This window comes from Canis aureus, chromosome 1, assembly GCF_053574225.1.
Source record: "Canis aureus isolate CA01 chromosome 1, VMU_Caureus_v.1.0, whole genome shotgun sequence".
Classification (NCBI taxonomy): domain Eukaryota; kingdom Metazoa; phylum Chordata; class Mammalia; order Carnivora; family Canidae; genus Canis; species Canis aureus.
The window spans coordinates 14,208,979-14,234,411 of record NC_135611.1 but is presented as its reverse complement, the minus strand read 5'-3'; the positions used below and the strand labels follow the sequence as shown (position 1 = coordinate 14,234,411).

At 42.8% G+C, this 25,433-nt stretch overlaps 2 protein-coding genes and 1 long non-coding RNA gene across 5 annotated transcripts in view; 1 reads left to right on the top strand and 2 right to left on the bottom strand.

Annotated features, from left to right (window-relative positions):
- LOC144310229 (uncharacterized) overlaps window positions 1–20,392 on the top strand; it is a 28,789-nt gene extending 8,397 nt beyond the window's left edge. The window contains exon 3 of one of the 2 annotated variants that reach the window (XM_077890987.1): window positions 20,183–20,392. In XM_077890987.1, the coding sequence (XP_077747113.1) occupies window positions 20,183–20,368 (186 nt within the window). In that variant the 3' untranslated portion in view covers window positions 20,369–20,392. Of the gene's footprint in view, window positions 1–13,332; window positions 14,651–20,182 lie in introns of those variants that run through there. The other variant, XM_077890994.1, reaches the window with a different exon arrangement.
- Window positions 1–25,433, bottom strand: part of BCL2 (BCL2 apoptosis regulator) — a 169,937-nt gene that overhangs the window by 60,716 nt on the left and 83,788 nt on the right. The window lies entirely within an intron of this gene.
- On the bottom strand, window positions 14,076–17,086 carry LOC144310241 (uncharacterized). Its single transcript, XR_013375953.1, has 4 exons — window positions 17,011–17,086; window positions 16,754–16,860; window positions 14,777–14,887; window positions 14,076–14,539 (listed from the first exon to the last, which is right to left on the bottom strand). It is a non-coding gene; the product is annotated as an uncharacterized LOC144310241 (long non-coding RNA).

Below are 25,433 nucleotides of genomic sequence, written 5' to 3'. Positions count from 1 at the left end.
CAACTACTATGTGTTCCATGCTAGGGGCTGAGGATGCTGTGGCAAATAAGACAGGCATGGTCTCTGCTTTCTTGGAGCTCAAAGAATACACACATAAAGCACTGACTGTTTAACATGAAAATATCCGGTGAACAAAAGTGGGGCGACAGGGGAGGGAAGGCCTGGGTGATCATGGGGAACTTCTGTGAGGAAGTGACATTTTAACATTTAAAAGGCAAGAAGGAGGGGCCCTGGGTCCATCAGGAGGAGTGCAATCCAGGTAGAGGCCACAGGTAGCAGAAGGACCCTAGGGGCGTGGGGGGGGGGGCGTGAACTTGCTGTGTGAGAAGATCAAGCATTCAGCCTGTGTGGCCGGTGAGCCATGGGCAGGTGGGAGCCAATGTGCTCAAGGGTTATGCAGGGAGGGATCAGGCCATGACACATTGTAGGGCAGACAGAGGGGTTTGGGTTGTGACCTAAGCATCATGGGAGGTATTTCGAGTGATAGATAAACTGACACACACACAACTCTTCCACAAAGACCCACAAGTAGAGATGACCAAAGCCTGTGGGGAGGAGAGGTAGTGGAAGTACATGACCACCCTGACACCAGCAGAAAAGCACCGATGTCAGCTGGGTTCTTGGAGTGACATCAGCACGTGACACCACAACCATAGCATGTGCCCTGACATCAGCCCTTGTTAGTCAAGACCAAAGTTAGCAGAAGACCTTCTCCCCCTCCCCCCTGACCATGCCCGGGTTCTACACTTAATCCAGCCTCACTCCTCCACAGAAATACCATCCCAGCCTAGCCTCTATGTTTACATACGCCAAAAAGATGGGGTCCCCAAGCACGGGCAGATTCCACACTTCCCTGTTAACTACTTTTGGGGACAGAAATGCAGAGAACTATCTTTGATGTGCTTACTGTGTCCCATCAAAGAAATGAGGTTCATTAATTCAGCAGCTGTACATGGGCATGTTTCATGATATGGAGAAACTCCAGAATATCAGCACCCCGTGATGAATGTCACACTCAACCATTAAAGGCCTATTTTTAGCAAAGTCAACCACTAAGTTCTGAGCCAAATGAAAGGTCATGTGTTATCTGAGAAGCACATGTTATTGTGGTCATCAAATGGCTAATCTGGGGTGAAGTGTCTATGGAAGATGTTTGTTATGAAAGTGGAGAGTCCTACAGTGAATACTGTGATTCGGAAATATAAATGAATTGATGTACATGCTAAAGGGAACATTGACTTAAGAGCTAAATTTCAAATGAGTCCACGACATGACATTTCTTGATATTGATTATTAACATTGGCAAAAACGTGCCTGAAGGTTTTTCAACTTATTTTTCCATGAGATGGCCATACATCAAATACATAATTCTAAAAGCATATGATCACCCCTAGAATGGTACTGAAGACACCAGAATGGATTTATTTCCTTACTAGCATGACCTTGAACAAGATAGATTACATCCCTAAGCCTTGGTTCCTCATCTGTAAGGAATAGTGATAATCATATTCATCTTTCATAGGCATCCAACACAGCACAAGTAAAAGCCACAGACATCCAATAAATGTTCACCTTTCCCTTAGCTTTCTGCTTTTAGGGTAATCTCAACTTACAGCAAGCTAAGAGTTTTAATTTTTCGGATACATTTATTAGCATTATCCAATGGCATACATGCCACAAAAGGACTGGAATGTTTCTCTGTTCATGCTGTAGCTGCAGAACCCAGAAAAGCACCTGCCCTGGAGTACATGCTCAATAAATAGTCCTTGAATAAATGAAGGGGAGGTTATAGTGACATGAAGTTGAATGTAAAGGTCAATTATCTTCGTGGCTGACTTGTCCATGATTTTGAGGGAAGAGATATACTCTGAAGTGCGTTCAGATAATCAACTTCTACATGTAGCCACCTTACAAAGTAAAGGATCAGAATCATCTATTAAAGAGAGTAGTGACTTCAACGATATCCTTTGGTACCTCAGACTCAAATAAAGCATTAGTGGGAAAAGTCTGGTTCCAAGTGCTCATGGATCAGCAGGACGTCAATGATCCCCAGGAAAGTGGGAACTTAAGACTTGCTTTGGACTCAACTTTGGTTAGCGAGGGTCAGCCTGAGGAGGTCCTGGTGGACCTCAAGGCCACCTCTCAGTTATTGCCTCTCCAGGGCTGGGGCTGCCCCAACATCAGAGCGGTTGGGAATTGGCCAGAGTAATGCCAGGACAGAAAAAAAACATTACCCGAGCAAATAGGAACCCACGTTGGTAAGAAAGCTGGGGTCAGGAGTTGGCCATGACACCGACAAGCGGTGTGGTTTTGGGAAAGTCATTTAATATTTGCTCAAGCACACTTTGGTTTCACCACGTTTCTATGATCGACACTGACCTAAATTTATCTCTCAAAGTTCAAAAGCCCCGTGCCTGGACTCTGGTTGCCCGGGTTGGTATCCATTCACACGGCCCAGCTGTTGTAAAAAATTATATATATAGAAACTGCCAATGATGATAGCAGGAGAAAACAAGAAAGAAAAATGCACTCCTTTACCCTCTTTTCAAGAAGTGCTGCTCACAATTGCTCACATCTGGCATGCCTCAATGGTAATCATTTGCAAGTTTCAAAAATGTTGAACCTTGAAATAAGGAGCTTTATCTTCAAAAGGGAAAATAAAGACCTGCAGCAGACCACTTGGGACCTTTTTATTACACCTGGATAATGGCAGGTATTATTACTCTATCCAGCAGTGTGTTCTTATGAATAGGCTAACACATGCCCTTCGGCTGTAAAATGTGCTTTAGGATATAACATGTTGATTCAGATACAAAATAAAATAACTGTATGGTTGTTTTTAATGAAAAGTCTAAAAACACGCCTATTTAACAAACTTCTATTTTTATAGAGCCTGCCTACGAAAGCCTGCTTAAAAAAAAATAAAATCCAACTATGGGTGGTCTCACACCTAGAAGTGGCACAAGAATCCTTTGTCAGACCATGTGTCTTAATTTTGGGTATGGAAAATGTGGTCACCATAATTATAAGCCTGGGAAAGCAAAGAGTTTTAAAAATTCTGTGCAGGAGGGGAGTAATAATTCGTTAGCATTCCATAAAACTGTAATTTAACCAGCTTTTAGGTATGTAGTAATCAACATTAAAATTATAGCACTTGACAATTTTCTATTTTACCTTATGGCTATTTGTCGAAGTGTCTCATTTCCTTGACGAGACTTACGTTCCTCGAGAACAAATGCCATGTTTCCCTTATCCCTACAGCCTCACCCAACCTGGTACATGGTTTGTTTTTTGTGTTCAATGAACCACAAAGAATGTTTCAGAACAACCTCAGGAAAATCAGGCGAGAAATAATTCAGGGTAAGAGGAAATCAATGCATAACTTGTTTAAACGCTATTCTCTTAGGCTTCAAGATATCTCAAGTACGTAACTTTAAAAGGTTCAGCTATGGAAAAAGTTCATTTCTGCAAGTTTTGAAATGGGATTTAGCCAAGTAAAGAGTCAATACTAATTAAGTTTTGATAAAGGAGGTGGGGGAAGTCTAGCGATATAACTTTGTCACTTGGTTACTAAAACCTTTTCTCTGATTGAAAGGCATCATTAGGGGTCGAACGGCACACATTGCAGGAGATATAACGTGATCACTTCTCCCCCTATATGGTCTTTTTGGACCTCAAGATGGAAAGATCAAAGCCAAGCAAGCCCATGGAAAATTAATGAGAGCTGAGCATTGCATGCAGTTAATATGCTTAGTTAACTCAGGCAGCAAGAACTATGCAGGCCTTTATCACACAGAATAAAATACAAACGGCCTTCCAGAAGGCTGGGCAGACACGAGCCTGGCGTTCCTACCCCTGGATGCAGCCATGGGTTCCTTGCGGCTTGGATTTCCCACAATTCTTGGATTTCTCAATTCCACATTTCAACCTCCTTTTCCTCATCATTATTAATATAAATACCTAATCAGTAATATAAATCCCAATATTTTAGCATCTAAACTCTGTCTCCCAGCCTGCATCTCACAACAAAAAACAATTGTTTTAAATCTATCTTTTTTATGTGTTACTATTTCTTAGAATAGAAAATTGGATGATTATAAATGCAGGTGAGGAAAAGTAACTTTTTTCCAAATAGGGAAGAGTGTTATGGCTTGGGGACAAGTGGCTGCCAAGTTCACACGTGCAAGAGATTTTACTGTGTATTCAAGGCCTCGACTACTTCGGGATGCTGCCAGTGGCCAACAGCGAGGCCTTCAGAGGCAGCCGGCTCGAGGCCCACCCCATCCATTCCAGGCTGTGTCACTGTGGACAGATCATTCACTTTTCTGAGTTTTGGTTTCCTTGTCTGAAGACGAGGAACGATTCTCATACCTGCCGGTGGTCGGTCCTCAGGACTCAGTGCAAGATCAGAGTTTAGCACAGTGTCCATCACACGGTGAGAACTCACTCTCTGGTGGCTATTTCTGTCATCGTGTACTGCTGCAATCTGTCCCCCTCCAAATGTGCAACTGAATGCCAAACGATGCCTGCATTTTCTGTGAAGTTCCTTGGGGGGCGGCTGCCTGGGAGGAACAGTGCCTGGGAGGTGGCCATCACCTCCAGAGCGGGTCTTTGGCTGCCTCACATCTGGTAAATCAGGGCAAACAACAGGCACAAGAATGGAAGGTAGGGGGAGGAAGGAGGGGAAGAGGGGGAGGGGCAGGGAAGTGGAAAGGCAAGCCTTCAGAAGCTAATGTAATCTTCAGTCTGGCTTCTTCATCCTTCTCCAAGCATCACCAAATATTTTAAATTCAAATGAAAACCATTATCAGGCAGATACGGAGATGTGACATGTGGAATCTGTGAGACAGCATTCTTTGTAGGGGGTAAAAAAGTAGTTTGAGCAAGAGAAAGACTCAGGTTAACTTGGTCTGTTTTCCTCAGTCTGGACTGGGATTCTCTCCATGGAAAATTTCTATGTTTTTTCATATTGGGTCATGAGGTGGATCTTATTGGAGCTCTTCAGGTTATTTGGTCTTTACTTTGTAGGAAAGTAGTTATATTTGCTTTAACAACAAAGCAAAGTGGTTTCAGCATAAGGAAAAGAGAGGCATGATGCTGAAGGAAGGCTGAGCCTGACAGTGCTGTGTACCTGCATACACACCAACACACACACACACGCATGGAGTACACGCAGACACACACATGCTCAGAGAGACACACAGGCACACAAGTGCACACAGACACACAAAAACATACACACGTACACATAGATATACAGAGACACACATACCCATGCACGGACCTACACACAGACACACTCAGACATGCACACATATACACAGGCATACAGAGACACACAGAGACGCAGACTTGGAGACACAACACAGACACACATAGAAACCCACGTGCACATCCTAGCTGGGCCCTACTGACTTCTCCTGTGGTGTGGATGGTAGACACTTATCTCTCCTTCACTTTTTATCAAGAAAATCCTGACATTTCCCACCACACATGGGTTAAATGTGATAGTAAGAATCAAAAGCAAAACGATAACAAAACACCACGACCAAACCAAACCAAACCAAACCCTAACAACAGAGAAAAGCATCTTTTCAAGCAAGTAGGTCTCCAAAGACATTTTCAAGGACCAATTCAAAACCTTTATTGGCCAAGGAGCATGCATCTCACTGTGTGCAGACATGTTCCTGTTTTGTTTGTTTGGGTTTATTTTTGCCTTCATTCTGCAGGAAGCCTCACAGATATGACGGGGTGATTTAATTCTGTACAAACCTCGCCTCCCTAAATTCTTAGAATGTAGATAGATACCACTACCGGTATTCTTAGAGTTACGCAGCCTCTCACAGCAGCTAGAGCAAAGCAGAGCCCACATTTCACTGGAATCCCTACTTTTAGGTATGTGCAGGTTTTTCTTCACGACACACAGGAAACCAAATATGAAGCACTGTTGCAGATACTGATACATGGGCTTCTACAACATTCTCAGTGGCCGGCAGGACGACTGACTTCTATTCAAAAAGAGATGTGACTTACCCCTTACACCTTGTAGAGGAAAGTGAGAGTCGAGACACTCTTTTGTCAGGTGTCAAAATGCAGTTATGACAACAGATGCTGTCAGATGCATCGGTGAAAGCCTCGCACAAGTTTCTTCCCCCTTTCCTGGGGGGCGAGATGGTTATGAGCCAAAGATGAGAGAGAAGTGACAGTTGGCCATGTGACAGAAGGAAAACTAAGCCCTGCAGGAAGGGGTGGCTTTCACACAAAGCAGCCAGATCTGCTGAGCCCTCAGCCCATCAGGTGGGGTGTTGAGCGCCAGTCTGGCACCCCTGCGTGAAGGGGGCAGTGGGCAGGCAAGCACTCCAGGGGGGTCAGGTGAAAGATAGATGCCCCTCCCCTCAGCAGCTTCTGTCCCCACTGCTGCACTGCCACCCAGCTCACTTAAAGACCACTCAGCCTCAGGCTGAAGTTTCTCTACCAGGCCATCCGCACCTGGAGCATGTAACACTTGTGGTAAGAAAGTCCCATTTTTTTCATCCAACCCTGACATTTAAGACTTCCTGTGCGATGGCCAAAATGTCTTGAAACCCAGATTCCTGAAAGTCTTTGGAAAGACACTAATGATTTGTCCTTATAAAGCCCCCCTTTCCTATCACCCCCTCCTAAAATGTCCCTGGGGTGATCTAAGGTTCATATGTAGGTAAATGAAATGGATGATCCTATGTGACTTTGCTGAGTGAGTGGTTTTTAAAGAAGTTTCTTTAAAAAGGAAACTAACATATTCATTCATTCACTTAGCATGCGTTAGAATACCGGCAGCACGATTCTATGACTACTGATATCAGTAAGATTTAGAAGACCTGGCTCTGCCACTACCCAGGAGGACCACCTGAGGCCACTGACCTGACCATCCTGGGCCTCAGTTTACTTATCTCTAAAATAGTGAGGCCTGGACAAGACGGTTTCTTTTTAAATAATTAATTGATTAATTAATTTAGAAAGAGTGTGTGTGTGCACACGCGTGTGCCAGAGCGGGGGGTGGGGCAGAAGGAGAGAATCCAAAGCAGACTCAGATCTGGGCATGGAGCCTGACACGGGGCTCAATCCCACCACTGGCATATCATGACCTGAGCTGAAATCAAGTCAGACGCTCAACTGACTGAGTCACCCAGGTGTCCCCAAGAGAGGGCTTCCAAGTCTATCCTAAGTCTTAGCATTTTGGGAACACACATGTATGTGGATTCTGCTCTATAACAGTCACCTAGTTGGAGGTCTCAAAGGAGACAGACATGAAAGACCTCATCCTGTTTACAGGGTCACTGCTTGGCTATATTCCCAAACTTCCAGCATAGGTTATGTTGACTGGGTATCAAATGTCTATCTTTCTTGAAAATGCATGCCTCCCTTTGATGTTGAGAGGTTCTTCATCAAATGGGGTCCACTCCTGTTCCCACAGGCTTGGCCTAAGCATCCTTCCATTCACCAGCAATGTGGTTTTGATGACTCCAGCACCATCTCAACAAGTACTACCTTTGGCCTGAGCTGCCATGTTTCAGGAATTCTAGAATGTGAGGTGGTTCCTGATGCATGCAGCCTGCCCTGCTCCCTGAAGCATATCCTTTCTCTTCTCTCCTCCCTCAAGAACAAGAGTCCTGGCCCACAGCCTGCAGCCTGGGGATGAGAGACCTGTTTTAAAATCTGTGCATGTCGAACCTGTCAACATCCAGGCTCAGGCAAACAGGCTGCCCTTGGGCAGAACAGCTTTGCTAATCAATCATGCTTCAGGGAAGTGGGTGGTTTGTACATGGGGCCCACTTTGCCGTGACCAAGCCCCTATGAAAATGTCTGAGTGTGAATGAAAAAAAGAAAACAGTCTACTTTCCATGCCCGCTGCAGGAGGGCCAAGACAAGGTTTTATTTAAAAATAACTCCTCTTTCCTGAAGGCTGAAAGCTAACATATGGGCTTAAAGAGAATTCCTTTTCTTTCAAGATTTACTAGCAACTAAGATCAGGATGGAGCTGTCAATTTGGACAACAGTCTCACCTGCAAAACAAAAGAAAACCTTAGGGATACTCCCAAGTTCAGAAATTAGAAACAAGTTATTGGTAATTTTTTTTAAAAAGAGCTTCCTGAGAAGATATCATTTGTGATTGTGATATATTAGCATGGTAGTTACCAAGCAAATTAATGTCAACTGAAGCTAAGCTAAGATACAAGACACAAGACACAAGTCCCTACTAAATGAGATGCACTTAATGGGAAAAGGTCAAGTTTATTATTACAGGGCTGCGTATATATTCTGGCTATAACCCATTGGTTGGGGCAAGTCATGTAACTTCTCTAAATCTTAAAAATCACACATACCACTCATACAAATTATATATATGTATATATAATGGGGCCAATTATACGCTTAACTCGTAGAATTATTGTGAGAAAGAATTACATGAGACACTATAAGCAAACTATTTTGATACTGTAAACACAATAGTAACGTAAAACACTGTTATAATAATAGACCTATTTATTCAAATGCATGTTACTTTATTCAAAATTACTTGGTTTCTAGTATAGCTTTCATCTTTTTTTTTTTTTTTTGCCATTTTAGGAATGAGTTTCTAATTAATTCAGTTTCTATGCATTTCCTATCCAAACTCTTTTCACATTTTCAAAGCTCCTACACAAGCGACAGAAGAACACACGCTTAAAATAACCAGAGAAACAGCACCACAGAAATAGAATATATAGATAATATAAAAAGCATTTACCCTTTGCCCCAGCAACCCACTTCTGGAAATTTATCCTACTCACAGATAAGTTGAATAATGGACAAGGCAGTCGAATGGAACGTTATTTGTAATGCAAAAAGACTGGAAATAACCAGGTGTCCATCAATATAGTGGTTATGAGACATGTGGAGGAGACAGTAATCCAGTGACATCCAGTGAATCCCTCCTTTCAGTTCCCTCCCTTGTACCGGTCCTTCTCACATTAGCTCTGGCCTTGGCCCTGTAACTTGGCTTGGTAATAGAAATCGGCACATGAGACACAAGCAGAGACTTAATAAGCTCTCTTGCACTGGGGGCATGATTCTTCTCTGCTTTTGGGGATCCAGTTACCATGGGAAGTAAATCTGGGTTCACTGAGCTAGTCCAGCTGGTGGTCACAATCTACCACTGACATATGAGTGAAGACATCTTGGGCATCTAGCTCCAATCAAGTTACCAGATAACCTACCTCATCCATTTGAGTAAATCCATGCAAAACCAGAAGAAAAACCACCCAGTTGGCCCCAAAGAGCTCACTCATAAAGTTTTGAATAAATAAAATCATTGTTGTTTTAAGCCATGAAGCCATGGAGCAGTTGGTTATATGGCAATAGGTAACTGATACACCATGGTATCCTCCAAAATGGTGGAATACTATGAAGGTATTATCCTATGGAAGAAGAAAGAAAAAGGATACACTCTGTGTATGGCTATGCTAAGGTCTCAAAGATATACTGTTACATTCACAGGCCAAGTGAAGAACAAGGCAAATAATATGCTGCCTTTTGTGTAAGAAAGAGGGAAAATGTAAATACAAATATAATTATTTTGCGTGAAGGGACACTAGATATATATATTCAGGGAATTAACATACATAGTTACGTGTTTCACTCCAGACAAGAGTCTAGTGAATTGGGTAGAAGGGGACAGAGGTGGCAGTGACATTTATCAATAAATACCTTTCTAAATGGTTTCAGTAAATAAACCATGTGAATTGGATATCAGAAATAATTTTTAAGTGAAAAATCAGGCTAATATATCATTGAAATGGCAAATCTTGAAAATAGTAGAATTCCAAACTGATTACTATAATGCTACCACAATTCTCCATAATGGCCTCTCCCTTTGAACTAGAATAATCTTTTCTTTGTAAAACATAGAGCTGTTTGCACTCACATTCTAGCTTCCCTCTAGACTGTAAGTGCCTTGAAAGCAGAAACCATGTCTTATTTGTTTTGCTTCTTCTACAAATAGCAAGCACGGTGCACGGCTCAGTAAATGGTTGTTTAGCCAAAGAAATACAGAAAAACATTCTGACAATACTAAAAACGTCCACTGTTAATGCTGATGAGATCCATCAAATCTTCAACAGCCTAACTTCTTCCATCTGTGCACATACTCCACGCACGATCCTTGAGGAAAATGGTGAGCATTCATTATGATCTGGGGCTTTGCTTCTCTTATAAATATACTCTGAACTACTGGGCAGAGTATATACAAAAGGTAATTTGAATGCCACGAAAGGAAAAAAAAGCAAAACAAACTCCCTCATTTAGAAAGAAAACAGACCCATTTGACTAGAGGAAGTCTAGAAAAAGAAAGATCTTTTATTATTTCTCATAAGTAACAAATTTCACTTCTGTGGTTGAGTAAGCAGCAGCCTGCAGCCAACTCCCTGCCAAGCAAACAAAGCCGTCCAGCAAAGGGGTTTGTGGGGATGGAGCCCCAACAGCCCTCCTTCCTATCCTCCAGCCTCTGGAGAAGTCAGTGCTCAGGACAGTTTCTCTGTTACGACTTCAGCGTTTCTAGGAAAGAGGGTGCCACCACCTTTCTCTGTAACCCATTTCAGGGTTTGACAATTCTCACTAGGGATCTTCTCTCACTTTGAACCTGTACCTTTCCGACTGTGCCTTACCCTCTCTCTATTACAGTTTGCTGCCTCCACTTCTGATCCTATGAAAGCTTGACTTCTTTGGGGAAGAAGTCTGGGTCACCTCCACAGCTGTGTCCACATCTCCATTTCCAGGATGTGCTTGGTTGGTCGGCATGCAGAGCTATCCCAACCCTTGTGCATTCTGGACTGTGCCATCCGCCAGCGCCATGTGGCCTTGGCTGTGCTTATCTTCCATGAATGCAACACAAGATAAGAGCCATGGGCAATAAGGAGATAGTAAGGTACTAAGTATTAAAGGTCATGCATAAGTAAGAAGGAAAACTAAGGGTGTGTATACAACCGTCTCAAAAGAGGGAGGGCATTTAGATAGTATCCCACTATACGCTCTCACAATCTTGGTTTCTCCTATATCAAATAATTCCATTTCCTTAATTTCCCTCTTGGATTTCAGTTCCCAGTTTTTTGATCTGTTTCACTGTTCTCTGCCATGCTGCTCTTGCCTCAGTGCTCCCACAGTAGAGACCTTCATTGCAGGGATTACCATTTGGAGGTTCTCCAAGGTAAAGACAGTAGGAAAGTTGAGGTTGTCCATCTAAAATCCAGGGATGTTTTTGCCACAACAGATCAATAAGCACTGGTTGTGTGCCTACTGTGTGCAAGGAGCTGGGTTAGATGCTGTCAGGGATCTAAAAAAGTTAAGCCATCACCTCTGCCACTTAAGGAGGGGGACATCCATAAGACAGGGTTTAAAGAAGAGAATGTTGGCTCGGATGGGCAATGTTCACTGGGAGGGCTGGGGCTGCTGTGTGGCCACCAGGACCAGGCGGAATGGATGTAGTAAGAAAAGTGAAGAAAAAGAATCAATGAGTTGGTCAGAGTAAGCCTGAACACTGATTTCTGGACACAGACAAAAGAGAGGAGTGTGACCTATGATGGTTTCCAGATTTGGGGGTTTTGAGAAACAAAGGAAACCTGTGCTGATCCCAACAAAAGAGGGGAACACTTGTGAGGAGCTGGTTGGCCCAAGAACACACTAATTCTGGGGGAAAGCAAGAGAAGATTTAGTACTACAGATGAGAAAATAAAACTGGGTAATATAGTTTTATGATTGAAACCATGAGAAAAAAAAAAGAAGCCTATCTAAAGGGGCAAGTGCACAGGGGAGAGGAGGAGGGAAAGGTCTTGGGGGGCACTCCGAGTACTCAGTTCTAGACGGAGGAAGGAGGGGAGTGGAGAGCCAATGGAGTGAGCCCCTAAAGAGCAGGGGCATGTCCCATTCATCTTTGTATAGATCCATGCAATAAGCATGGCTCTGGCCCCTAGCAGGTGCTACATAAATGCTTTGCAAATGTTGGTAGAGGGATATGGAAGTGCAATTGTCAGAGAAGTGGGAAGAAAACCAGCAACAGAGCCATGTTGCATAAGTTAAAGGAGAATAATAATTCAAAGTTGTTTGGGGGCTAATGCTGCATGGAGAATTCTAAGATTTCCTGAAGACCAATGGTAACACCAGGGGATCTAGCACCCAGGGTTCTAGATTGTCTGGGTCTACCAGAGTGCTGGGGTGGGTGAGCCAGGCATAAGGAAGCTTTGCCTCCATAGTAGAGTCTGCAAAGACCGCCCCCCACCCCAGGGTGATGTTGTCCCATTTAGTATGAAAAACAATCCCAAGATTTATGACATTTTCGATTTAACTTTTGCACTGTTTTAATTTTGACTCTGAGATCTGGAAACTTCGAATAAAACTTGGGAGTATTCAAGCTTGTATGGACTCCTCTGACACTGTCTGGTTATTCTAACCCTGACTTTGTAAAAAGGAGAAACTGGCACGGAAACTACCTTTTCAAAAAAAAGACTACTCAAAGATACTGGAAGTTGTTTTCACATCTCAGGGAAAGGTACTTGATTAGAGGGACTCTTAACAAGAAGAACTGAAGATCTAAGTAAATATTTCCCATCTGCGCCTGGTCTCACCACCTGGCCATTATTCCTTCTGCTCTGCTGATAGGTTTCAGCCAACCAATTCTGTTTTATTTGTGCAAGTGGAGAGGCCACCTGTCGTGGAATATACTCACACATTAAACAAAATGAACATTTCTTATTTCTGTGCCTCCCATATGATTTTTTAAACACAAAGAACTCACTTTCACCTTAAGCAGATTTAGGAAAATGCTGACTATGAAGAACAGGTATAAACAAGGCAATCTTTTGTTTACGAAGATTGGTAACGACCCACACCTAGAAGGATCCCTCTATTCCCTTAAGGCTGGTGAATTAATCTGTCCACGCTTTCAAGGATCCCTCTATTCCCTTAAGGCTGGTGAATTAATCCGTCCACGCTTTCTTGCTCATTTCACTGGCTGTTACAGGCTAAAATGCAGAAAAAGATTTTACAAGGGGACATGGTATATTTGTGCTAAAAACAGGCACCCCACAAATCCAGAGAAGGGAGCCAAAAAGAAATACCAGACACAGGGAACAGCGTGAGTAAAGGCGAGAGCGAGAGGAAGGAAAGTGCGTTGTTTGGGGGACTATGTATGGGGATGGGGAGGGTGCAGGGCAGAGCACTGGGTTTGGGACTTGTGACCAAGGATGCTGCAGAGAGGGGAAGAATTATTTGTGGAGAGTTTAATGATCAGATTAAAGAAGACATGCTCTTTCCCAAAACCAGGCACCCGTGGAAGCTTAGAGCCAGGGTACATGAAGGTTGCGGAGGTGCTTTGACAACACGGAGGACAGGCAGACAGCTGACCCACATGAAGCTCCTGTGGCATGCATAGCCAGCCCCTCCGCCTGCACAAAGTGCTGTGAGGACCAATCCAACGGAGCGAAAGCTGCAGGGATCACCAGACCTCGGACTAATTGCTTTGAGTCTCCTAGAATTAGTGTCAACTCACAGCGAGTGTCCAGAAATCCTCAAAAGCAGGATTAGGTCTCCCCCCAGTCAAGGGTTGGGTCTGCAAACTGGCTCAAGTCTGCAGGTTGACTGATGGGCTACGATTCTCTGTTTTTATGATTCAATTTTTACTTACATTGTCTTGACCTAGATCGCTTCTGCTTATACAGATCAAGTAAGGATGTAGTAGACTGCCCATCATCTCACTTCTAGAACACCATGAGGACAGTTTGACACGGAGGAAATGAGAGACCCGTGAGAGTACAGACATAGAAGAAAGTAAGAAGATGGAACCAAACACGACTGAGACATGGGGATGAGGACAAGATGCTCCCACTACCGGAGACTAGTTTGGGGGAGGAAGGGGCACAGTGGGGTTCAGAATGGCGGTGGGTTGTCCCTGTTGCTATGAAGCACAGAGCTGGAAATCTGGAATGGAAACGGGAGACCTGTCAGGTCTGGAGGCGGGGGTTTTGGGACACCTTGCATCCAAGCTGAAAGGTTTAGAGGGAGTCAGTGAGAGCTCAAAGTGAGAGAAGCGCAGCCTGCACGGGGGCGATGTCTGCATTGAGCAGGTGGGAGAAAAGGAACACCTGGCGTGCTGCACCAAGATGCTCTCTGGTCAGTGGGATCCCAGCAAGCATCAGGCTTGCATAATAGAAACAAGAAGGTTGGGGGCTTAAAGGGAGACATTTCCCCAGGTTCCGACTGCTACCAAAAAGGAAAACATCATGGCTCTGGATGTGGTCAGAAATTGGTACATAACCCACTTCTGAGATGGCTGTTTTATTAGAGCAACAGAAACACAAGAGCCGCTGGAGGGGTGGGAGGGGGACAGGGCATGAGGGACAGGACTCAGAGACCATGTAGCTGGCAGGAGAGATGGCAGCAGTCCAGAGGAGCCGCAGGATGACAGGCAATCCTTCCAGGACTGGGAGCCCGCAGCACACTTGGAGGTGGTGAAGGAGAGACGGTGAAGATTCTGGAAGTGGAGGGACGGCCGGGGACCCTTTATTAGTCACTCAAAGGGAGGACAGAGGTGGAGGGGACAGAAAGGGAATGCCTAGGTGGTGACCCTCCTTCATGGGGGAGGTTGAGGGTGCTGGGGCAGGGCTGGGGGTGGGGGTAGGGGGTTATCAGGGACTTCAGGCCCAAGACAGAATGATCCATTATTCTTTACAAAATAGCAAATGTAAGGTTAGCATTGAGTCTTTATTACCTTCCCAATGGCTTCAGATGGCGTTCCCACGTTACCCTGCTCCCACGTTATTTGGGCCAAACTCCTTTAATTCACAACATTCCCATCAGCAATGAGTTTCTAACCACAATTCTGTGAGCAAATATATAAATTTAAATGTATCTTGCTCTTTTGTGAAGGAAATACAAAGACACCAAACTCATAGCTAATGAAAGACACTGGATTAGGAGAATATTTTCTCTGGTTTCAGTTCATTTGTGTCTTAGAATGAGCTTATTTTGCCCACAAGCCTCCTGCCTTCTGCCAGTTCATTCCTGGCCTGCCATTCACACGCTGCTGTAGGTTTCGTATTTTCATGCCAATTCCCTCCCTGCAGGACTCTGCTAAATAAATCCAGTGGCTTCTTGCTCAGCCTGACCATGAAGATGTGGCCCCTCCTGCTGATCGCTGTAACCTGCACACTGGATCCTCAGTTGGGATCTGATCGTTTTTTGACTCGGTTCCAAATCTCCTGCCCTTCTCGTTACTCCTATACACCTCACCCCGAACCTCCCACCTCACAGTTTGCTCTGCTCATGGCCCTTTGTTTCTCCCTGTCTTCCGAAAGCCTTCTGAAAACTGTCTCTTGAGGGTGGCTGCTGTTGTGTTCTCTCTCTCTTTTTTTTTAAAGATTTTATTTATTTATGAGAGACACACACAGAGAGAGGCAGAGACACAGGCAGAGGGAGAAGCAGGCTCCATGCAGGGAGCCGGACGTGGGACTCGATCCCGGGTCTCCAGGATCAGGCCCTGGGCTGAAGGCGGCGCTAAACCGCTGAGCCACCGGGGCTGCCCTGTTGTGCTCTCTTGACTTGGACCTCTATCTTCTGGTTTTTTTGAGCCCATAAGTGGTCACTGTTAATCGTTAGCTAATTCCCTTAGGCAAGGCTCTGCAGTCTTGGAAGCCCCTGCCTCTCTACATTTTGTCTTAGGATGTGGGCAGCGAAACAGGTACTCGACAATAATAGGTTGCTGATGTGTAGTTCTTTTTCTTCTGAATATAACATCATGGTGCTTGGCATTATTCTAACTTGGCTGTGATCTCTGTCTGTCCACAGCTAATGACATACTGGCCAACACAGCAGAGCCACACTGAGCAAAGGCCCTTCTCCAGAGACACCAGAGTGAAGGTCTTAAACACAGAAGGTCAGGGACATATCATCTGTGGTTGTCCTGATGCTTGCACAGGCTGTATCAGGATGCAATCGGGTTTCATCAGAAATGTCCCTGGTTTGCTCCACGTAGGGGGGCAGGCTTTAACAAATATGACAATAGAATATGGCATTTCCAGTTGTCCTCTATTGTTAGGGGCAACTTCTAAATGACCCTAAAAATACTGCATTTAGTAATTTTGAAAATTATGAGTTTCTCCAAAAGAAAGAAGGAAAAGCAGGAAGTTATGGTGCCTTTAACAGCCACATGAAGAAGGGTGTCGCATTTGAGAGTTCAGAAAACCAAGGCTAGAGGGACTCTTACAATAATAAGTTGCCGTAAGGCAAAAGTGGGACCCAGGTATCTTAGGTGTGAATTCCAAGCCATGTCAAATATAGATCGTTACCTTTACATAAAGGATGAAAGTATGGAAAGGAAATGTGGGAAGGGGGTGTGTAAAGAGAAGGAACATCTAGAAATTTCAAAATCGTTAAGGCAGATGTCTCCTAATTTATATGTTGCTCTTGGTTAGGACGAAGGGACCTGAATTCTTATAAGCTGTGACAGGGAAAAGCAGGTAAACAGATTCATGCTGAGTGTACACGTCACTGTCCCTCCACAAACCATAAAGGTTGGTTTCAGGTTCTCTAACAAAAATGCATGAAAAAACAGTAAAACAGGAAAATCTCTCACTCTTGCAGCCAGTCGTAGCGACTTGAGTGTTTTTCTTGGCAAATATTCAAATGTCACATGCCAGCATCACATGCTTAATACTATTTTAGTCAATATGATTTGTGTTAAAGTCACCTGAAATGGGCGATCGTTTGATCTTACTATCACCGACACGTCCTCACACAACATCCCTCACTGCTGATGAACTCACAAGAAAGACCTGAGTTTAGGAAACTCATTTTCTTAGAAAAGGAAAAAAAAAAAAGCAGTTCTCAGTAAAAGATAAACCACAGAGCTACCATGTTCAGACAAGTTGTACATATTAAACCACACACACACACACACACACACACACACACACAATATCAAATAATGTTTAGGCTTCATCTAACCTACAAATGTGAGCAGATTCAGCATTAAGGAGTTAAGACCAGAATCCCACTCATGCCTTTCCCTGACAGTGAGAACACACTGAAGAACAGTGAAACTATGTTCTAGATTACCTCATTTGTTCTCCACACAGTTCTAACAATCTATAATAATCCAAAGGTTCTCTACTCAGTAGGGCACCAGAGCCAACATTCCTCCACAGAACAGGCTGGGCAGAGCTTGCTCTGAGATAAAATCTATTTCTACCTCAAAGTACAGGGAAGCCTCAGGCTCACAGGACTCAAAGTTCCCAAATGAAGTCAGATTAAAAAAAAAAAAAATTAAAGGGGGCTGGGAAGAGCATTTGACTTTCTCAGGTGGAGAGTCTAGCAACAGAAAAATTAGTGATGAAAATAGCTAAGAGAGGCCAATGACCTTGATGTTGCACCCGAAATGATGTGGGAGGGCAGACTTGCTGGTCCAAAAATGAAATCTCAATGGCTGGCAACAGCTGCAAAAGCCAAGCCTCTTTGTGGGAAAGTGGAGAAATGTGGGAGAAATGGAAAGAAGAGGGGGAGAAGGAGCAAAGAAAAAGGATGAGAAAAATGGTGGCAGATTGTGCAACCAGAATGTGGGCAGAAAGCAGTCTCTACACACATGGACTGTCTTAGAGGCAGACAGGCAGTGAGAAGAGAGAGATGCTGACTGACTGACTGTGCTGCCTCTGGCTGTCTGTGCTGCCATCTTGGAAGAAAGGAGGGAAGACAAACATCGCTCTCAGCTCAGAAGACAGTCTGTGAGATCCAGCCCTTCCACCTGCTTCTAATGCCACACTGACAGTTATTTTAAAGCATTTAAAACATAAACCATGTTCATGGAAACTTTCATCAGATCTCGCCTTGACATACATTCATCTGCATATTTTCAAGGTTGACTCAAAACTGTAAAGAAGCAAATTAAAGCCAAGAGGGAAATTTCTAGCTGCTGCACTAGGTTAAAAAAACAATCATCCTAAAAATAAAATAACACTTTAGGCCATAGGGTTCATTTTTACAATATTAGTTCCTCAGAACCCAACTCTCGTAAACCATAATCTCCTCTGAATGAATTCTCTCATATATATATATATATACATATATATCACTGTGATGGTTTTATTATGGCCCCATATTTGTACTAAAGTTTGAGATTTCAAAGGGATGCCGCCCCGCATCCTTTCCTGCAACTTAGAGGCACTTGGTGGTGACGATGTCATAACCACATGGAAGGATGTAGAAAGAAGTACTTTCATACACTCCTGGTAGAAATAGATATTGCCATGCCATTTAGAAAGTGATCTGAAAATATCTACCCAAATTTAAAAATACTGCCATTGACCAAGCCATCTCATGCCCACATGAACAAAGGGATGTTCAGTACTGTATTGTTTGTACTAGAATCATTTACTAAGTCATGCTACACACATTCAAGGAGTAATATGCAGTCACGAAAAAGACAGAATGTGGGGCACCTGGGTGGCTCAGTCAGTTGAGCAAAATCTGACTCTTGATTTCAACTCAGGTCATGATCTCAGGGTTGTGAGAGATCGAGCCCCGCATTGGGCTCCCCACTGAGAGTGGCATCTACTTAAGATTTTCTCTCCCTCCTCCTCTACTCCTCTCTCTCTCTAATGAATAAAAAAAAAAAGAAAAAGAAAAAGAATGGAGAATTTCAACACTGTATCCTTGTTAAGTGAGAAAAAAAGCAAGATGCAGAGAGGACATATGATACGATCTGATTTTTATAAAGCAATGACAAGAATCACAACATGTATGTGTGAATATCTATCTAACGTCTGATATAATGACATGAGTGTGAAGTAAAGCGTGGAAGGGTATGTGCAAGTTTGATAACACTGGCAACACAGGGGAGAGGGATTAGGGGTGGAGGGAAGAAAGGAAGTGGGAGGGAAGTAATAAGTGAAAATGAAAGATGTCAACCATAAAAACCACATGGATGCTATGATCTCATTTATAGGAAATCATGTGTGTGTGTACTCAGGCACACAGAGGTGAACTGATGATGATGGGATGGTCTGCAAAATATCAGCGTGTTTTACTGCAGGGGGTTCAGATGTTTTGAAAGATAAGTCTTACTTTATTCCTTATATGTATTTTCAAAAATATTTACAGAACCAGAAAAAATACCATTGAAGGGGACATATGAAAAAGTCCCATGCAAGACAGTATGGGTCATCAGAGCAAAAGCAGGCAGAGAAGGAAGGTTGTAACATCAAGCTGGGACCACACTAGGAAGCTTCTCAGTGCCAGGCAAAGACGGGAGAACAGCTTGTAGGATGTGTACCAACAAATTAACAATAGGCTGGGGTTTTTTTTGGTAGTGGTGGATTATGAGTGATTTTCGCCCCTTCTTTTTGTTTTTCTCTATTTTCCCACTTTTCTGCAAGAAACCTTGTATTTTGCTTTTATAAGCAGAACAATACATTATTTAAAAGAATTATGCCATGAAGGTTTTTAAAGTGAGATGGGGTAGTCATCCAAGTGAGGTTTTAGGATATTAGCAGCAGCCCCAAGAGGCAGAGATTAAAACCCATTTATGAAGCAGGCGTGCCAGTTGTGGGTTCTTAATGGCCCCAAATAAAGAGGAAATGGTGGAAATAGTGGGCCTCGGATGTTTTCTAAATTAAGGGATGAATAAGTGAAACACTGCTGATGAAGAACAGCTAAGTTTCAGTGGCACTTTGTAAAGTTTTATATGAATGCCTACAGCAACACAGGCAAATGTCAAAGTCAGGTGATTTGATAAAAAAAAAAAAATTTACAGAGAACTGTCATTGTTTCTAAGACTGGCCCATTCTTAATACCAAATCTCTGAATGCAGTTCCTTCTGGGAACCCATATCAAGAGAAGGCATGATACCCAGGGGAAACAATAAAATAAGTCTATGGTGATGAAGATGAAGAGAAATGATGTGAGAAAATGTAAAAAGCTTTTCTCCACATAAAAATGAAACACACTAGTGATAAGCATTGCCTCAAACAGACACTGGGATTTTGTAGATCAACTAAAATTTTCCCAGGTGACTTTTGGGGTGCATTCATTTCATACAGTAGCCAACATAACAAGTTCGGAACCAGTATTAGCAGGAGTTAACTTGAAAGTTTTTATTCTACTGTGTTTTGCCTTTTCCTAAAAGTTGGCACATTCTGGGAACTCCCCTTCAGTAGAAGCATTCAGGAGGAGGATGGGTGGCGCCCTGCTGAAGAAGGCTTCCAAAGAACTTCCTGCTTCAAGACTGTCTGATTCAAGATGCGACATTACGCCAACTGCCAAATTTTACACCTTCTCTCTCTCAGATGCTCTAATTGAGGCAATTTACTAAATAAACTGTTTCTGTTTTCTGGCATTCCTGAAGCAGATGTGATAGAACTGAAAGCAAACATCTTAAGCAACACACTCCACGCATTACCATCTAAAAACAATGTAATCATGAAACTAAAATGTTTATGCAATAATCAAAGACGGAGACAAAGAAACCAAAAGTCATTTTTGTAAGACAAAGTCCTGGCCAGCACTTCCAACAAGAGGATTTATTGAGTTATCCTGAAATGGCTCACCAGGAAAAGTCAATGTGACTTGATTTCTTGGTTTCCTGCTATTAGTCCAAGCAGTGAGAAAGAATTTAGGAGGAACAGGGCTGGTTATCACAGAGAACAGGGTTCTCCCAACAGAATTTCAAGATAGGCTCATGAGAAACTAAGCAACATCGACCTCCAGACAACACCCCCACAGCTCACCCAATGACACTTCTCCATGTGTGGACACTCCCTCCAATGTCAACCAGCAGCATCCTTCTTTCTCCCCATATGGCTGATGTGTTTGCGTTTGCCTTCTTGCCTCCCTCTGTCTCCTTAGGTCCTCTTTATCATTCCAATTCTCTCTCTTCCTCCAGATTTGGCTCGAAGCTCACCTCTCCTCTGTCTGATCCCAGCAAATTCTGGTCTTTTATTTTTTTCTGAGCTCTCTTCTGGTCTGTACACCCAATCAACATGAAACAATTAGCAAGTGCATTGACAGGAACAGCCCCAATGAATGATTACTGCTGGATCTCCTAACACCCTAAATGTCTTTCTTTTTATGGTACAATGTGGAGATAGGAGAAGTTCCCTCCTTCCTTCCCTTCTTCTTTTAATTTAGTGTTTATTAAACACCTACTTTAAGCAAAGCACTGTTGAAGGTGTTTTCATGCATGATCTCACTTACTTTCCTCACAAACCTCTGTAGAAATGTCTACCAGTCCAACTCTGCTCCTCTCTGGCTTTATTTTCATGACATCATAACCTACTCAGTCCCCTGGTGTTGTGTTTGGTTCTTCCTTCCTCCTCAGCCTGGCATCCAACCAACTGCCAGTTCTGTATCTTGTATCTGGCTCCTTCTTTTTATCCTCCTGTCTTTACAGCTCTTCTAGACACAAGAGCCTCTTCAAACTGGTCTCCCTGCAACCAGGTTATCATTCTACACAAGGGTTGGTTGGCATCCCTGCACACATACAAAACCCCATGATTCTTGTTGTCTACATAATATAACCTGAGTTCCCAAGTTTGACATTAAGGGACTGCTGCCTTTCACACCTTTCATATCCCACCACCTATTAAAGTTTATCTTCTAAACACATAGAGTTTTTTTCAGATTCCCCAAACACACCAAGCAACTGTACTCTTACCGGTTTTTGTTCATGCTGTTCCCACTGTATGAAATGACCTTCTCCCATCTCTGTCCTAGAATAAAATCCTCCTTCTCAAACCTAGCTCAAATGCCACTTAACTCCCCCATGTCAAATTTAATTGTTCTTTCTCCTGAACTTTCTTAGATTTAGTTGTTTATGCTCTGAAGCTGCCTCTAGATCATAAAATACTGGAGGGTAGAGATACTATCTGTTTTTCTTTGCATTCCAACACCATGCCCCAACTACACCAGCACTCCCTAAGCATAAGCAGAAATGAAGTTACTAGCACTGGTAAGTGTGTTTACTAGCTACCACTGTCTTCCAACTGTTTCTCAGAATTTCAGGCTAACAAACATTTATTAGGTACCTGCTACATACAGAGCACTATGTCAGGAGCTGTAGAAGCAAGCCAGCTAGTGAGCCCTGGTGCTTTTAGAATGCATCTTTTTGAAGACCTACTTACCTCACTATTCTAAACCACCAAATATACCATTATTTGAAGACATAGCCACTCTTGTGGATCAGCAACCATTCACAGCACTTCCCTCCTTCACCAGATATAGTAGAGGTAAGATCCCTATGCTTCAAAAAGCACTCAAGAAAAGAAGGCTCATGACTCTAGAAATCAGAGGTGTTCTTTCCTCTCAGGACAGAGAGTGGGTTGATATAGAAAATAAAGGCAATCGGCTCTTAGCAGTACTGAGTCTCAAACCCCATATTATAATGAGCACTTTTTTTTTTAATGTTTTTTTAAATTTTTTTTTTTATTTATTTATGATAGTCACAGAGAGAGAGAGAGAGGCGCAGAGACACAGGCAGAGGGAGAAGCAGGCTCCATGCACCGGGAGCCCGATGTGGGATTCGATCCCGGGTCTCCAGGATCGCGCCCTGGGCCAAAGGCAGGCGCCAAACCGCTGCGCCACCCAGGGATCCCCTATAATGAGCACTTAAAGCCATGAAAGTAGCTAAGAAACCATGAATGTCTGGGAAAACTAAAAAATCTATTACCTATGAAGTTGTGCTAATAGATTAAAACTTTTGTAAGGGATAATTTTTGGTTTGAAAATTGGTATTTTGATACCAGCTGTGCAAATTTTCCTGAAGAGGCCAAGGTAATCTATGACATAAGGTGACCATATGTCCCAGCTTGTCAGGGAGTGTCCTGCTTTACACCTGTTGTCCCTGAAAAATTAATAGTGCCCCCTTTACTCTCATAACTGTCCCAGTTTGAATGATAAATTATATGACCACTCTATTATGAGTGTACTGTCGGACTTCAGTGGCTTGTCCATACAGGAGAACACAGTTTGCTACAATATAGGGAGTGATACTGACAAAGAGGCAAAATCCAGGTTTCGTGACACCAAGTCCAAGCTCTATCTCAGAGAAACATATTTCCTCTAAGTTCCCATAAGTTAATTAAATGAATTAATTAATTCATCAATTAATCAAGAAAACCACTTTGGAAAATGGTAACGATGCATAAGTATGATTTCTACATATTCAATAATTAAAAGGGTCAGAAATATTCATAATATGGTACCAATTGTGAAGTTCAAATGACAATTTTAAAAGGGGTCAAAGAAGAGAAAAACCCTCCCTGGCTTCAGACTTCGGGGGAGGCTTCTGGAAGATGATGAAAACCTGAACTGGGCCCCAAAGGAAAGAGAAAGAAAAAAGGAAACAAAAGGTATCTTTCCCTGAAAAAATAAAGGTAGAAAACAAACAAAACTGGGACAGGAATAAATGACTTAAGTGATCCTACAAGCGTTATTACTTTCCATTGCAGAAGATAAAAACAAGACAAGAGAAACACGATGGTCTACATGGCTTTCCCAAAATCAAAATCTTGCAGTGATTTAAGTCACAATCATCAGATTGAGGTGTCTTGCAATCAGACAAGTGCTAGCTGCTAGATGACAGTGTTCTTCCCTGTGATGTGGTGAGCAAAAAAGTGGCCACCCTTTGAGTTCTATCCCCAGCCTTTTCACTAACTGGCCAAGTGTCTGTGGGCAAGTGGTTTCATCAGTTTTGAGCCTTAGTTTCCTTAAATAAAATGCTAGGGTTGGATGAAGTAGTCTCTAAGAACCTTTCAACCTCTGGCAATCCATAGCCCTCTACATTCAACTCTCGCTTTCGTTTAGTATGTTCTAGGTTTAGCTCAATAGTGGATGTGAGTGTTAATTTCTAGCAAAATGGCAAACATTGGGCTGATCCTGTGGGTCTCTTCTCACTACAAAGATGTGATTCTCAAGAAAACATCACAGAGCTGAGCTAGGAAAAAAAGGAAGAAAGGGAAAGAAGCACAGGAGATAGGAATGAAGATAAAAATTGAAACCAGAGGGGCACTTGGGTGACTCAGTTGGCTGGTCGTCCAACTCTTGATTTTGGCTCAGGTCATGATCTCAGGGTCATGGGATCCAGCCCTGCACTGGGCTCTGTGCTCGGAATCCCTCTCTGCTTGTTCCTGTCTCTCTGCTCCTCTCAAATAGATAGATAGATGATAGATAGATAGATAGATAGATAGATAGATAGATTCTTGAAAAAAAAAAATGAAACCAGAGCTTTCACAAAAAGTTGACTCCATGGTGCCCAGAGTTTCAGATTTACACAAATGCCCCTAGAGATTTGGGGGGGTAGTGATTATATTCTAATGTCCATAAAGGGGCGTGGCCGTGGTCCCGTATGAGGCAGGGGGGCCAGAATTGAGCCCCCTTCATAAATCTCAAAGCCTTAAACAATCACCTTATCCATGAAAAAGAAACTAAAAGCAATCTTTCCATTAGGCCAAAGATGAAGGGCAGGAAATTGCCTTATATCCAGAGCTCAAGGTACCTTTGTGAAATCAAAACCCTAAACTTGAACCATATTCAGCTCCAGGATTAGAATTTACATTATCTATACATCTAGGTGACAAAAACACGAACATAAACCAAGGACCACTGAAATCCCTGAGATCTCCAGAAAAAAACAAGTATGTGGCTACCATATAGGGACAATGTCACAACTTAGGAATCACAAGATTCCCATAGAAAAGAAATCTGTGTGAACTGAACTTGCCAAAGTACACACACACACAGACACACACACACATACACATACAGGGAAATAAACTACCATGAGGGACAGTCATAAAGGGAAATTTGGAAAAAAAAAAAAAAAACTAAAATCCTGAGAACTGGAAAAATACTAGAATCTGAAATGACTACAAAATAAGATTGCTTAAAATTATTAAAGTGGCATAAGAAAGACTAAAAACCATAATTAAATAATAAGAGTAAATGAAAAAAGAAAATAGGCAGATTTGAAAAAATAAAATAGGATTCTTAAAAATAACTCAGTGGAAAAGTTAGACAATAGAATAAAACAAATATAGGGGGGATCCCTGGGTGGCTCAGTGGTTTAGCGCCTGCCTTTGGCCCAGGGCATGATCTTGGACTCCTGGGACTGAGTCCCGCATCGGGCTCCCTGCATGGAGTCTGCTTCTCCCTCTGCCTGTGTCTCTGCCTCTGTGTGTGTGTGTGTGTGTGTGTCTCGTGAATAACTAAATAAAATCTTAAAAAAAAAAAGAATAATAGAAATATTAAACTACTGAACTGGAAGAATAGATTTGAGGAAATCAACTAAAATGTAACACAGGACTTCCAAGTAAAATGGAGAATTGAACACACATGTCTAATGTGGTCTCATGTTGAATCCACACTAAAACTAGGGAAAACAA